Raw genomic sequence first — 12,950 nt, forward strand, 5'->3', positions numbered from 1 at the left:
ACAATAAAAAACCAAACCAATCCAAATCCGTTGCCATCAAGTCAATTCCTATTCATAGTGACCCTATAGGACAGAGTAGAACGGCCCCATAGGATCTCCAAGGAACAGCTGGTGGATTCAAACGGCTGACCTTTTGGTTAGCAGCCAAGCTCTTAACCGCCGCGCAAACTTTAGCTGTTCCAGACTTCCATTATTAAAGAGAGTCAACGCAAAGGCAAAATTCAAATTAAACAGGTAGCCACTCTTATTCAATAATTTCATTTCTTAATTATAAACAACTATTTACACAAGCTCTTTAATATTTCATTTCACACTGTAGGTCTGCATTTCTCATTCCGGTAAAAACATCCTGTTCTGTGTATAGCCAAATAAACACTTGCAATGGCAGAGCAGTCTTTTACTACTTCTAAGAAAATATGACAGCGAGTAATTGTGCGAGGGTCTACTGGAGAGTCTACAGTGGGGGCAGCTTCATAAAGAGCAATGCAGGCAACACTTTTCTTTTCAACACGTGAACACACAGTTTAAAGGAAGCCCATGCCCCACACCTAGCATGAGGTGCTGCTGAAGATTTGCTGGTTTTGATTATAAAAAAGTTATCTACATCTTTCAGGTTTTCTCTGAAATGGCACCTGTGACCACTCACACAGGAGGTGAGAGGCATACATGATGAACATTTACTTATAACATGGCTCTTTAGAATGTTCATTAGCCAACTAAAATAATCACCGAAATATACAGCAAACAGGAAGGTTTTCATTTTTACTAATTCCAATTAAGAGCACTGAATTAAAGGGCTTATTGTACCTAGATAAAAGTGAAATAAAGAATAAATAGATTCTAAATCAAAAAATCTATCTAGAATTAAAAAAAAAAAATCAAACTGAATTTTTTTTTTCTTCTCTTAAAATTATTATGACTTCTAACATGGGTGAGAGTAACAGCAATTGTAGATGCAAATACACTTAAATCAAGGAAAGACGTTCAATTATTAGCTCAAAAGTATGGTGTTAACATTCTCGTATCCACGTGTGACTTTTAAATTCCTTTTATAAAGCACAAAGAAAGCTCATGAATTCAACCCACAAAAATTTTCTTCTCCCTTTGTAACCGAAAGGAAGATACAATGAATCTCGTGAGCCTAAAAATTAACTAGCATCATTAACGAAGTGCTAAGTGCTAATTCATATAATTTCTGACTGCGCCCAAAGTAGGTTCTAGTCCAAATAACAAGGTCTAAACAGTCAGTGATACATAATGTTCAATATTTCAGCCTTAATGTCAATTTCAAGCTATAAACGAATTAAAAATTACTGTGGTTTTATTGACAGAATTATTGCTTTTTGACTTGGCCCATAAGAATAAGCAATGTGCAGGGAAAACACTGAAGGAATCTTTGCATTATTTGTTCTCTAGTTCAATTTTCAGCTAAAAATAGTTCAAATCATGCATACCTTAAAATATGTAATAATTTAAAGGACCGTAAACTTAAAAACTAAGGAATAAAAACTCCTTTACTTCTTAATTGCATACAGACTTTGATGACATAAATAATAATTTCTACTTGTCATAACTTGGAGCCCTGGTGGGACGGTGGTTAAGAACTTGGCTGCTAACCAAAAGGTGGGCAGTTCCATTCACTAACCGTTCCTTGGAAACCCTATAGGGCAGTTCTACTCTGTCCTATAGGATCGCTATGAGTTGGAATTAACTTGATGGCAATGGGTTTATTCATTATAATTTATACATCTAGCAACATTAATTTTTTAAAAATTAAAAATTTATCAGTTCTAGTCTCATTTATAGGTCCAAGAAGATTTAAAAAAAAAAAAAAAGACGAGAGGGGAGATGGAGTATCTTTACTTGGGGGAAACTATAGTCTGGTGGGGTGCTCCCAAGGCTGACTGTCCTCTTGTTTGTCCTCAGTATAAACGGGCAATAGGCAAAACTCTCTTCTCTCATGGCCAAGGAAGGTCTATTCTGCAGGTTCCAATATCCATATGTAACGGTCAGAAGCCACGGGATCCTGCACACTGCAGTTTCTCCCAAGGATCATGATTTGATATTTAACATTAGGATGCTTACAAACCACCCAGCTATCCTTACATCACTTAATTAAATCCACTTGTCTCAAGTATGAAGGAAAATACAGCCAAACTATAGTCTTTACTGCTGAATAGTGTTTGGTTATGTAAAGTCTTCAGATAGATTAATTACATCATACAAACATTATCACTTAAGTTGTAGAAAAAAAAATCATTTATTTCTATGTTTATAAAATTCAGGGTTTCAAAAAATGCCATGAATTTACTAACCAGTACCTGCCTATATCGATGGCACTGGGTGGGTTTTTACCTGCCTATATGTTTTAAGTTATTAATATATTGTGTGAGTTTCGTCGTTGTTGTTGTCGTCAGCACACTGTTTTGAATGCATTTCAAAGTCTTATGCTGTGACTAGAATGAAAGCCATTTTTGTAAAGGATATTTAGCTCATCTTATAAACCTTTAAATGAATGACCACAAAAAGTCTAGTTCCCATGAATATAAGAATATCTTTGTTTGATGATGCGTGCAGTGGAGCAATGATATGCAGTGGAGCAATGATATGCTTAGTAAGTCTTAATTATTAAGCTACTCGTGTTACACAAGTATAGCTCCCATTTAAAATTCATGTTGAAGCAAAAACTGAATAACTTTATGTAAACTATATTTCTAATGTATAAGCTATATAAAAGATAAGGTTTTATTTTTTTCCTTTACATATGAGAGATGATTGACCCTTAAACTGGCCACATTTAATTTGCTAAAACTTCTTTTAAATTCAATTAATAGGTATTTATAAATTCAAAACGTTTTCAGTATCCTTAACCTATCTGGAGAAAAATGCAATAAATAGTCCACGTAAATAATGATACAAAGAAAAGTTTACCCTACTCACCTGTCTGTTACGTTCATCCATAATCCTTGTAATCTGAATCTTTTTTCTCCCCATAGTCCCCGTTTTTCTTCTCTCTCTCGTCCCTGAAATTATGTATTTTTTCCTTCCTTTTCTTTCTCTTTCCTGTTTCCTCCAAACAAACCTCCTTCTTCAGCACTTGCACAGCTCAGTTCCCAAGTTCCTGCATTCGTTCCTGCTAAACAAAAAAAAGAGAAAATTAAATATCAGAGGTAAAAGTAAACCAGTTTCGTAAGAACTACCACATTCTAGTTTTATAAAGGAAACAAACCACATGGAAATAAACCAATAAAATGAATGAACGAAAGTAAGTGTTTATTAAAAGTACGTGGTATATAACATGCAGGAGCATATCAAATAAGAACGGTTTGTTTTTATAATTAAAGTAATCTCGTAAGTAGTTTAACAAGTCATTTAAATGATGAATACCAGGCTTTAAATTAAAGCCCAACACTTGAAATGTATCTTTTGCAAAGAGTTTTTTAAAAATATTTTTTAATGAAATTAGGTGACTATTTTCACCCTTCTGTTATGAAAAATTACCCAAATCAGAGAGTTAATGAACCTTTATGTACCTGTGTATGCTAAGTAGGGCAGCTAATTCATTTCTGAAGGGAAAACAATCTTGTGTTTTGACAGCAGAGGTGATAACGTCCCTCGTTATGCAAATAGGATGGACTATTATGAAAGTGCTAGCTGATATATGGAAATGTCAACTAATTTAAATCTAAATTCTTTAATCTTATTTTTTGTTTTTTTAAATCACTGCTATGAGAACACTGTAAAAATAAGGAATGTTTAATCTTACATAACAAGCTTCTATCAGCAGCGAGATCTTTTCTTTTGAAAACCCTTAAGCTATATCTTGAATATAGAAATTGAAAAAGACAATCATTGATAGAAAAATAAGAGTACTATTCCATTTATAGGCTTTTTTTTTTTTAAATAAAGATGTTAAGTCCTTTTAACTTAAATATTTAAAAAAGACACACAGTATCTCCTTGGGGAGTAAGAAAATTACAGAAGCTTGCTAGTATACACTGGAGATCTTTAGGTCATGAATTGAAATGAAAGAAATGATCATCAATACCAAAAGATAAACCTGAGAAAACCAGAATATCAAGAGTATATATTTTATTTTGTTTTAAGTTCTATCTGGAAATATTTCAACATAATGAAAGTGAATTGCTGTGAAATGTGGAATTTAATAAGAAAGAATTCCTCAATGGCTTCTTCATTTGCAAGCAACAGCTTCAATTATTCTCTTCCGTCTTATGTTAAAGAATGCAACGACTTTACACATCGTTGAGAATTTCCCTGTTTATTTTAGTTAGTGTTTGACAACCAACCTGATAAATTCCCACGTGTATTATGTAATGTTAAGCCAATGTGCGGGCTATTTAATAGATTATTTGGCTCCAATTCAAAGTTATTAGTACAGGAAAGCTGTTATACACTTGGTCTGATCATCAGTTGTCCTTTGATCTCTGTAACTTTATTCCTAAGTTCTTTATCACCTTGAGTAAAATTTTTTTTTTTTTAATATTTAAAGTTTTCCATTATTGTCTAATTGCAGAAGCTGTCATGATATAATTAGTTCTGGGGGGTTAGCACCGCTTAAATACTATCCCTTCTCCTTTGCCAAGTACCCTTCTGTGAAAAACTGCAGCTCAGTTCTGCTTCTGAGACTGCATATACATACATATATATGTTCAGTAACATCATGACCACACGGTGCTCATCAAAAACTATTACACCAGCTGTATTTTTAAATGTTGGAAGTAGTTCAAAAGTTTAAATCGGATACACTTGGCAAATAAACACATGAAAAAATTAGCTATACATATTGTATAGTTATTACTAAAGATATATTAAAATCACGTTCAAATATTAAAGATCCACAAAGCCAAGTGCATCGTATATTCACTGTTGCTAAACACTATTTTTAGAAACATTCTTAACTATCACTCCACTGGAAAACTTTCCTGTGTTTCCTATAATCTTACCTTAGAAGCAAGCAGTATGTTAGAATGGTATTTCTCATGCATGTGCAAGACCCCAAGGAGACAAGCAGGCTTTTTCTATCACAGAAAAGCCAATGCAGGAATCCACAGTAAACGCATATGGGACAATTTCCTTTCCTTTCATTTAGCTGAGGCCGGTGGCACTATCGGCTTACAGGACTATGCCTGCCTAAGCGCTTACTCACTTTAAGGTGGAAGGTCAGGGTGAACAGATTAGAGCATGGTGACAAGGCAGGGAAGATGAGAACTTCTAAAGATCCTGGTTTCAAAATATAAATAACAAGTAGAGAAACAACCCTGGGAGAAAAATCTCCTCAAAAAGACACAGCTCCTGATGAACCAAACTTAGGAACTTCCTCCCTATCACTACTGTATTTCGCAATCTGGAAACAAGAGACTTTTTTTTTTTTTTTTTAAAGACAGCAGCAAGAATTTCTTTTATTTTATTCTTAAAGCTTGATGGGAAATATTTTGCCAGAAGGGGGGAAAATACATACACATAATGAATAAAAATGCCACTGATTCTGTTTTCCTTTTTGAAATACACAAGGAAATAGCGAAGCAAGTTTAAATTTCCTTTTGATTAAACATTTTTTTTTTGCTTCCTGTAAAAGTAGGGATCTCTTTTGAAAACATACTGATATTTTTAAAATGCAAAATTGGATACTATCAAGTTTCTATGCAGACTGATATGTGGTGGTGATGTAACTGAGTAACTTTTCACGAAGTAAAATGTGTCATGAAACGTGGCTTACAACATTTGATTATGGGTCATGTTTCCGGGTTGTCAGTATTCATTCAAAGAATTACAAAGGTCCACAATAGCCCACCAGTTGTTTTTCTAACACACCTATTTCTCTAAACTGATTTTTATGCAAAAATGATATTGTAAGGCAGGTTTCAAGTATTAATTTGTAAGAGGCTAGAGAGGTTGAGAAAGATTATATAATTTTAACAATTTATAAAACTGTTTTGTATGTATATGAGAAAAAAAGACCATAATAACTAAAATACATGTAGTAAAATTTCATGTTATGCTAAGAACTTTCATTATGTACAATCAACCATAAGCTTAAAATAATTCCAGCAGCCTTGCCGCTACTTCTTTCCACATGAAAGAAGCATTCTTGGAAAATAACAGCGTTAAGTATAAACAATCAGTAATTAAAAAAAAGAAGAAGAAGAAGAAGAAATGCTCTACCATAGATACGCTCTATAGAGTTACAGTCTTCTGCAATTTTTTTTTTTCTTTTTGCCAACTTAAATGTAAGAAAAATAAAATCAGGCTGCTTACTAAAAAGGGGAACTTCATTATGGCAGGCTTCTGTTCACTGTGAGTTTGGCATAGCAGGCAGAGGAAGGCAAAATAGTTTGATACCTAAGTAGAGTAGAATTTCTTCTGGACAGATGCTAAAGATCATTCTTCCACCCAGGCTCTCTCATTAATAAACAAGTTCCCTTGAGTGACACACACCGCCCCCTCCCCTCTCCCTTCTCTCCCTCCCTCCCTTCTTCTTACTCTCTTCCTCTCTCCCTCCCTCCTACAAATCCCTCCCAGTTAACACAGAAGAATCTTGACAGAATGGCAGGAAACACGCACAGACTGGTCAGGGAAGGATATGATGTCAGCAACCACGAACAATAAAAGGTGTAAAGGTGCTTCCTTCCCTAAACTGTTCCAGAAGTGTAAAATGAGAACCAAAACTCTCCACTTCCTTCTCTGAGCAGAACCGTCTGAGTGTGCAGTGCTACCAAACCCCGCAGAGAGAGGCCTTTGAGAGGTTCAGATAAGGGACAGTGAGAAAAATCCAGACACGGGGACGTAATTTTTTAATTTCTATTTTTAAAACACCTGAGAAAAATCCTTTCGGCTTTAAGTTTAGTATTTTGTGTGACTGCTTTAAGAGAAAAAGAAGAAAACAAACAAGTCACTTTGGTGAAGTAGCAGATACACCACAATGAGCGTTTAAAACATACCATGCCTTATTAAAAAAAAATCATTTTACATAGATTAAGCAGACATAAAATCTGAATTTATCCTTTGAGGCAAGTGAAGAATTCTATACAAGCAAAGACCCAACAAAGATAAATTATTATTTTTGGTAAAAAACAGGATTATAAAACTGTCAAAATATCAATGTTTGTTGACAGAGCACACTGATTACATTTTTTTCCTCCACAGTTTGAAAAAAAAAGTTACACTTTGGAGGTGGGGGGTGGTGGTGGCGGTGTGGGGCTTCTGATGTTATTGCAGCTTTCCAGGTTCTTTAAAAAAAAATCAGACTAAGATCCAAAGTAACTAACATAAACTTGCAGTACCTAGCGCAAACTATTCAATTTAATCTCATCACTATTAGGTTCTTTCTAACATGGAAATGGCAGTCTACCGTACGGTTTCTGTAGGAAGAAAACCACATATCAAGTGAATCTGAGTCATCTTCAGATTTCAATCATCTTCCCACAACACTTTGATTTAGAAATTAAACATAACCTTCAGTTATATGTTTTGATCTGAGAGTGAGACTGCCATGCTACATTAAAAGATGTGGGAAGAAATTAATTTTCTTCTGCTAAACTTATCTTTGCAAAGCATTTATTTTGTTACAATAAGCACAATGCAGCCACTTAAAAATAGCCTATGAATAATGATAAAACATTTAAGTATGTGATGTCAAGTTGCAAAGAAGAAATTTTGGTTTTCTTTTTCTCATATTAGCAAATAACTCTTTCATTGACTCACATTTTCACTAACATCTTCATATAATGTTTTGTAAAAACTCAAGCTGAAAATAGAGCACACTATGTCACACAAGAAATAATACTGTATAAATAAATACAAGCTGAATAATACTTAGAAAGGGATAGAAATGATCATAAGCCCAGTTGCTTCAAGCCCAGTATTACTAATTCAAACACTTAAATGATTCATTATCATTTTAAAGTGGAAAACTTTGCTCATTATGGTGCATCTAGATGCATTTAACTCTCTATGATTTGTTTGAAAGACATATGAAGTGCGCAATCATATCTGAGTTAAAAGGAACAAGTAGAGCTTTATCCCCTTAAGAGCTAGTCTGAACTTCAAAAGAAGTAACCAAATTATTATTCTTATTGGTGCTTAACTACGTGATGCCTTATGAGTTGAGGAATACTTCCTTAGTCCTGAAAGCCATTCCGTTTCTCTCTAAGCTTACCATCTGTCATATAGAATGTTATATTACCCTTGCTTTGAGTGAAAGCTGAGTTTGTTTTAAAGTAACACAGTCAAGACTCAATCTGTAAAGAGAAACAAAAAGAAGAGCCATTCTTTCTCCCTGGATAAATACTATTGTGTCACAGATGAAGTTATTTTCCCAATTTATTCCAATTTTGTGTCAATATGATAAGTTTTGGAGTCATCTTCAAGTCTCATAAATCAATATCACACATACTAATAACAAATAACTTTGGTTATCTTTCAGTTCTTCACATCTGCCATGTCCAGTTCCTACCACAGGACCTTTGCATATGCAAATCTTTCTGCTTGGAATGCTTCTCTCTCTCCCCTGTGCCTCCTTAACTTCTCTTCCCTTCTGTCTCAGCTCCAGTTTCACCTTCTTAGGAAGCACTCCATGCTCTCCTGACCATATCATATCCTCCTATTATAGGGTCTCACACTGACATGTCCTTTGTAGCATTTGCCACAGTTGAAATCCCACATTTGCCTGCCTTCCTCAAAATCTGCGGGTCAAATAATGACAGCTACCAAATCTGTTTTGTTTCACCTTTGTAGTCCCAACAACTATGCCAGGGCCAGGCACAGAGTAAGAATTCAGTAACTACCCACTGATTAGCTGAATTAATTAATGTTTATCTCCCAGCTGAAGTATAGTCTGCATTCACCATTTTAATGACTACTACTAAGAATCTTTTCATATTTTTTGTTGTTTATACAGAAGCAGACTGATAACCTCACTTAATCCTTTACCATTTTTATTTAGCATCTCCTATGTTGCATTTTTTTTTTAAATAATTTATACTGAGAAGTAGAAGCTGAATTAATTTTAGAGTTTAAACTCTAACAGGGTACTTAGAATCTGGGTAACTACAGACTAATTATTCAATCCCTTCCAACCTTTATTTCCATGCTCTACAAAAAATGGGAAAATATTTCTTCATTTTCAGGATGGTTATGATAATTAAATATGGTAGGTGCTGAGTACACGGTACTACTGGGAACATGGCTTACTCCTTGTAAGACTACTTCAGTTCTGAGGCATAAATTTAAAGCCATATAGTAAAGCTATGAAATAAACTGTAGTCCTTACATACACCATCAAGCCCTCACTTTGCAAAGCTAATGAGCAACTTCTAACTGAAAATGCTTCATTTATCCCTTAAAAATAATCACCATATAAAGAAGAAATTTACAATGGCATAAAAACTAAGAAGTTTCTCTTAAGTATCAGCTACAGAAGAGCTTCAGGCTGCAAAAGTAGAAATAACTAGGGAAATATATCAATTTTCCCAATGACCACAGCTGCTGAAAACTCTACGTTAATGCATCTAGTCCTACATTTAATATCTTTCCCCAAGGACAAAAGGAGATGAAATGTATGTCAGAAATATAATAAGGCTAAAAAGGAATTCGTTTTGAAAACCCCTGCAATTAATTTAATAGGTGGGCCTAACCTGCCATTATCACTGACATAACTCACTTTACACAGTTCTAGAATTTAGGAGACACATACCTTTAAATGACGGTATTATATTATAAACAATTTAATCAACAAGAGGAAAGCACAGTTTCCCTCATGTCAGAGTTATCCATGGTATATTTTGGTCTTGTACGTTTTTTTCACACTGCAGCTAAAACAGCATTCTCCAGTCCCCACGCCAAAATAAACTCCAAATGGTCTAAATATGTCAAAAGCCTCATTCTATCCAACCACACCACGGTTTTTAGTCTTTCCACATCACACTAAGTAATTAATTCAGGCTCTATCATTTTTTTGCGTTCCTAATTTTTCACAATAGGGCCACCACCAAGTTTTCTTTCAAAAGCCACTTAGTGATGCGGCAGGGCTTACCCCAAAGGAAAATCTTCCACTGTCTTCATCACAAAGCAAGAGCTACTATTTAGCATCCCAGATCGCGGTCTGTTCCCAGCTGTAACCTCTCCATAAGCACATGCAGCCGGAATTTTTTGTTGCTATTATTGAACAAAGCAAGTTAAACACTATACCACACCAACATCAGTGAAATACGAAATCGTCAGCCTTCAAAGCAAGCTGGGCTTGAAGTAGGAGACACTGCTATTATAAATTTTCATCTTATTATGACAAAATCTGAATTCCCAGGCAGCTTATGATGCTGGTAGAAAAAAATAATTTTATGTTTATTATTTTTTTATCTTTAATATATCACATTTCATCATTAAAATGGAAATTTTCTACTTTTTTTTTTCAGAAGCCTGTATGTGGTAGACACATTTTTCAGCCTCACTGATAACGTTTGTTTGTGAACACTTTCCTACAAAACTGTAGCAAATGGAAAATAAAACCATTTTATTCTTCCACAATGTATAAATGAAACAATAAGAGTAAATTTTAAGACACTCAAATACTCTTAAATATTACACCAGTAAATAATCACATCTATTCAGATGGTGATATCAGTGATTAAAAGGACAGTCTTAAGTAAAGGCTTTGTTTTAGTCTGTATCAAAAAAAACATGTGAAATGACTGACAATTACATCTTTGAAAACAGTTTACTTCTTGTTAACTGCTTTGCCAACAGATGACCTTGAAATCAAAGAAATGCTATCGTCTTTTGCCAATATTTTCTGGGAAATATTAAGGGGAAAACGCTTGATCGATCACCTGCTGTTTACACAATGTTACTTATTTTTGTTTCTGGTTAAACTTTAGAATTTTAGAAAGTTTACATGAAACCTTATATGTGTGTGTATGTATATATATATACATACACACACACTCACATATTCAAAATGCTCAAAATAGAGATATTTGATATTGCTATTATATGGGGCTCAACATGGAAACCAGTGATTCATCAATTCTTCTATTTCTCTTCATCTCTTTTACAGCATCCTAATCAACCTAATTAAGGCTTTGTTCATCTGAAACCTCTGATGACAATTTGTTTAACTCTATCCCACTGTGGTCTTCTTATAAGGAGAATTAAATCTGATCTTCTGACAGCAATCATTAAATGATCCCAACTGGCCCCAATTAAGCCACATGGCTCACGGGCTTCCATACAGTCAAGTGCCAAGTTCTCTGTTTCATTTACACATCATTCTTTACCTTGGTTTATTTTGTTAAAGCCAATTAAGTACGTGTCTTATCAAGTGAAGATGAATTTCCCTGTATACACTAGCTGGAGATACAGTGTATCAACTGACTTTTCAGTCGCACTGAAGTATCATACAGGACTCCTGAAGCCATTCTCTCTCATCTGCTCATGCTGAACTTGACCCACAAGTACCATCTCAAAATAATATGCATGTTTAAACAGTTCTGTCTAACGAATTGAAAATAACTTTTTATTTGGCTTGTTTACAATAATACTTTAATGGAGTAGTATCTACACGATAAGTTGGGTTTAACATCCTTTTTTTAACATGTGAAACTATCTCTTTATCTCCTAAAAAAGCAGTGCCAAAGTAAGACTTCCGAAGTTAACCTTTATTACCCTTAATTTCTGTTCTAATTTTTTCACGTATGCTCAATTCTAAGTTCCGTAATGATGTTCCTGGGCCTTCCTACTTGAGCGCAGGTAGCCTCAGGATTTAGAGCTCATTGACTGTGCGCTGCTCCAGGGAAATGACTGATTAAAAACAGCCTCATGAGGAGGAGTAACTTCTATTCACAGCTGGCTCATCTTAGTCTAAACTCTAATACCTGTATGGAAATATGGCCCCTAGCTTTGGCTTTGGAAAACCACAGTTTACAAAGAGTCCTGTGCCTTAGACATCAAGGCAAAATGTAGTTAAATTAATCCCAATATGACTGGTGTTTGACACAGTTTCTGAAAGCCTTAATCAATTACCCTGGCTACTTTCCCCTGAATATAAACAAATGTACTGTAGCTTTATATTTATTCTAATTATAGCTATCACTGATCATCTATTGGTATCTGATACAGACTATCTGTTACAGTTCTCAGAGCAAATGGATTAGAACCTATCTGCTCATCCTAACCATACACTAAAAACTGACATTAGGATAGGAAGTGGAATGGATGCTATGCATCTTCTAGAACGTTAACGTTGATGGAACATGTACTTGGCTCTTATTACTTGATCAACAGATGTAACTAAATGCAAAGAACAAAGAAAATACAATGGGATCTTTAACATACTGACATGATTGGCAACACCTAGAAAAAGACTATGTGCATTTTTCTTTATGATAACTAAATATATCCTTGAGCCATCCGCTTATTCAATAAATGTTCTTCTCCTCAAAAAAGGAAAATTAAAAATATTTGTTGCAAAACGCTGACGACTTAGAAAACGCTTACAACTTCACAACTGACTGACTTTTTAAAAATGTGTAATAAGTGTTCTAAAATTTTAGTAAAGTGGTAAAACAGACACTGGGGTGTTGTATTATATTTCTCACAGTATTATAGTAATCTCCAATAAGATTTGATGTTAATTTTAGAGCATGGTTCTGCTAAAAAGGGCAAACCCTGCAACAGATTTAGTACAAAGAAGCTGAAAATATCCTGTGGAAAAAAAAAGAATCTGTAGAGAAATCAGCCAGCCCAAATCCTGCCATTACTCAGCACTGCAGTGACGTGCGGATGTTTGTAGTGGTTTGAGGAGCCAGCAGGGGTGGAAACTCTACATACTCCACTCCAACATGATTGCAATTGAACCTCATCAAAGTAAGAGCTCATAATTTGTCACAGAAAACAGCCAATTAACATATGTTAGAAAAAGGCTTCATAAAGATAAT

General features: G+C 34.6%; 1 protein-coding gene across 9 annotated transcripts in view; it reads right to left on the reverse strand.

Annotated features, from left to right (window-relative positions):
- The window catches only part of MEF2C (myocyte enhancer factor 2C), a 157,715-nt gene that overhangs the window by 94,788 nt on the left and 49,977 nt on the right, over positions 1 to 12,950 (reverse strand). For 5 of the 9 annotated variants that reach the window (XM_049867369.1, XM_049867352.1, XM_049867377.1 and 2 more), the window contains exon 2: positions 2,941 to 3,136. In XM_049867369.1, coding sequence (XP_049723326.1) covers positions 2,941 to 2,994 — 54 coding nt within the window. In that variant the 5' untranslated portion in view covers positions 2,995 to 3,136. Of the gene's footprint in view, positions 1 to 2,940; positions 3,137 to 3,533; positions 3,667 to 6,276; positions 6,295 to 6,360; positions 6,381 to 12,950 lie in introns of those variants that run through there. The other 4 variants (XM_049867345.1, XM_049867337.1, XM_049867327.1 and 1 more) reach the window with 4 other exon arrangements.

The sequence above is a fragment of the Elephas maximus genome, chromosome 2, assembly GCF_024166365.1.
Source record: "Elephas maximus indicus isolate mEleMax1 chromosome 2, mEleMax1 primary haplotype, whole genome shotgun sequence".
NCBI classification, from domain to species: Eukaryota; Metazoa; Chordata; class Mammalia; order Proboscidea; family Elephantidae; genus Elephas; species Elephas maximus.